Source organism: Vollenhovia emeryi, unplaced genomic scaffold (assembly GCF_000949405.1).
Source record: "Vollenhovia emeryi isolate VEMERY1.0 unplaced genomic scaffold, V.emery_V1.0 DF947959.1, whole genome shotgun sequence".
Classification (NCBI taxonomy): Eukaryota; Metazoa; Arthropoda; class Insecta; order Hymenoptera; family Formicidae; genus Vollenhovia; species Vollenhovia emeryi.
The window spans coordinates 1-1,571 of NW_011958407.1; the positions used below are offsets into that span (position 1 = coordinate 1).

The window sequence follows — 1,571 nt, forward strand, 5'->3', positions numbered from 1 at the left end:
CAAAATTTTGATCAAGAGTAAATAAGGACCACCCTAATATATACGTACATGTGGAACAGCATCTTTTTTTAACTTGCGATTTGCATGATTTATTTCATAGTCTGTATCTTTAAAATGACTGGAACAAACTGCAGCTGATTTTTTAGGTTCATAATTTTCTAACTGTAAGGCTTTAAGCCATTTCTGTCGTCTTTCTATATCTTTAGGAAATCTAAAACAATATACATATATAAATATACATGGTCTGTCCTTAAAGTAGTCGGACTGAGTCAATTACAAAATATTTATTGACAGAAATAATACTTGCGCTGAATATTCTTCAAAGTAGGACCCTTCTGCATCCACACACCGCTGGCAGCGAGATTTCCAGCTCTCATACGCTTCCTGGAAGGCGGCAGCCGGAATGCTGTTGAGCTCTCTCGTCACGGCCTGTTGTAATGCTTCCACCGAGCCGTGATGGTGTCCTTTCAGGGCGGTTTTGAGGCGGGGAAAGAGGAAAAAGTCTGGTGGGGCAACGTCGGGACTGTAGGGTGGCTGAGGCAGGGTTGCGATATTGTGTTGGGCCAGGTACGTCGCCACGCGGAAGGCTGTGGATGATGCGTTTTCTCAGCCGTTCAAGGACCTCCACGTAAAAAACTGCATTAAGGGTTTGTCCTTGTGGCACAAATTCCCTGTGGCCCATACCTGGCCCAACACAACATGTGGCCCATACCTGGCCCTGAAAGGACACCATCACGGCTCGGTGGAAGCGTTACAACAGGCCGTGACGAGGGAGCTCAACAGCATTCCGGCTGCCGCCTTCAGGGAAGCGTATGAGAGCTGGAAATCTCGCTGCCAGCGGTGTGTGGATGCAGAAGGGTCCTACTTTGAAGAATATTGAGCGCATATATTATTTCTGTCAATAAATATTTTGTAATTGACTCAGTCCGACTACTTTAAGGACAGACCATGTATGTACATCTAAATAGATATATATATTATATATACATACAATACATATAATTATTATATTCAATATTATAAATTTCTAATTAACATAACATATATTTACAATATGTTACTTACAAATGATATGAAATTTTCCGATTAAAAATTTTTTCCATCTCTATTTGTTCTGCATTTTTCTTACTGTGTCGATTTTTGCACTTGTAAACAATACAAAAGCTCATGTTTGCACTTTTATATTTCCTGTGAGTAACAACACAATTGTACATAAAAGTCCGTTTAACAGGTTAGGTGTCTTCGATACGATGGAAATATGAACCGAATATTCCCGAATCTCACCGGAAAGAGTCGATGTCAGATGAGTGCCTCCCGCGCCCCGATTATCAGACCCCTCTTGCCCAGAGTCGTAGCTAATGCTCCGTCTATAGAAGTCTATGGTCACGGCCCCGTTTTTCGTGATTGGCGAATGCGATACGCCCTCTGTGGACATTGAAAACGTGGACATTGAACTACGTAGCCAATATCCACATTTTGCTAAGTGGGTAACGCAGATTTGCACAATTTTAGCCCCGTCCCGCGCTATGGTTAGATCCCATGCAATGATTTTGTACTTAAAATAATCTTAA

At 41.8% G+C, this 1,571-nt stretch overlaps 1 protein-coding gene across 1 annotated transcript; it reads right to left on the minus strand.

The window, feature by feature from the left end:
* Positions 1–33: 33 nt before the first annotated feature.
* LOC105557376 (THAP domain-containing protein 2-like) lies at positions 34–1,417 on the minus strand. Its single transcript, XM_012004606.1, has 2 exons — positions 1,066–1,417; positions 34–211 (listed from the first exon to the last, which is right to left on the minus strand). The coding sequence occupies exons 1-2, from the start codon at positions 1,212–1,214 to the stop codon at positions 34–36; spliced, it is 327 nt and encodes a 108-aa protein (XP_011859996.1). The 5' UTR covers positions 1,215–1,417.
* Between the last annotated feature and the right edge of the window lie 154 nt (positions 1,418–1,571).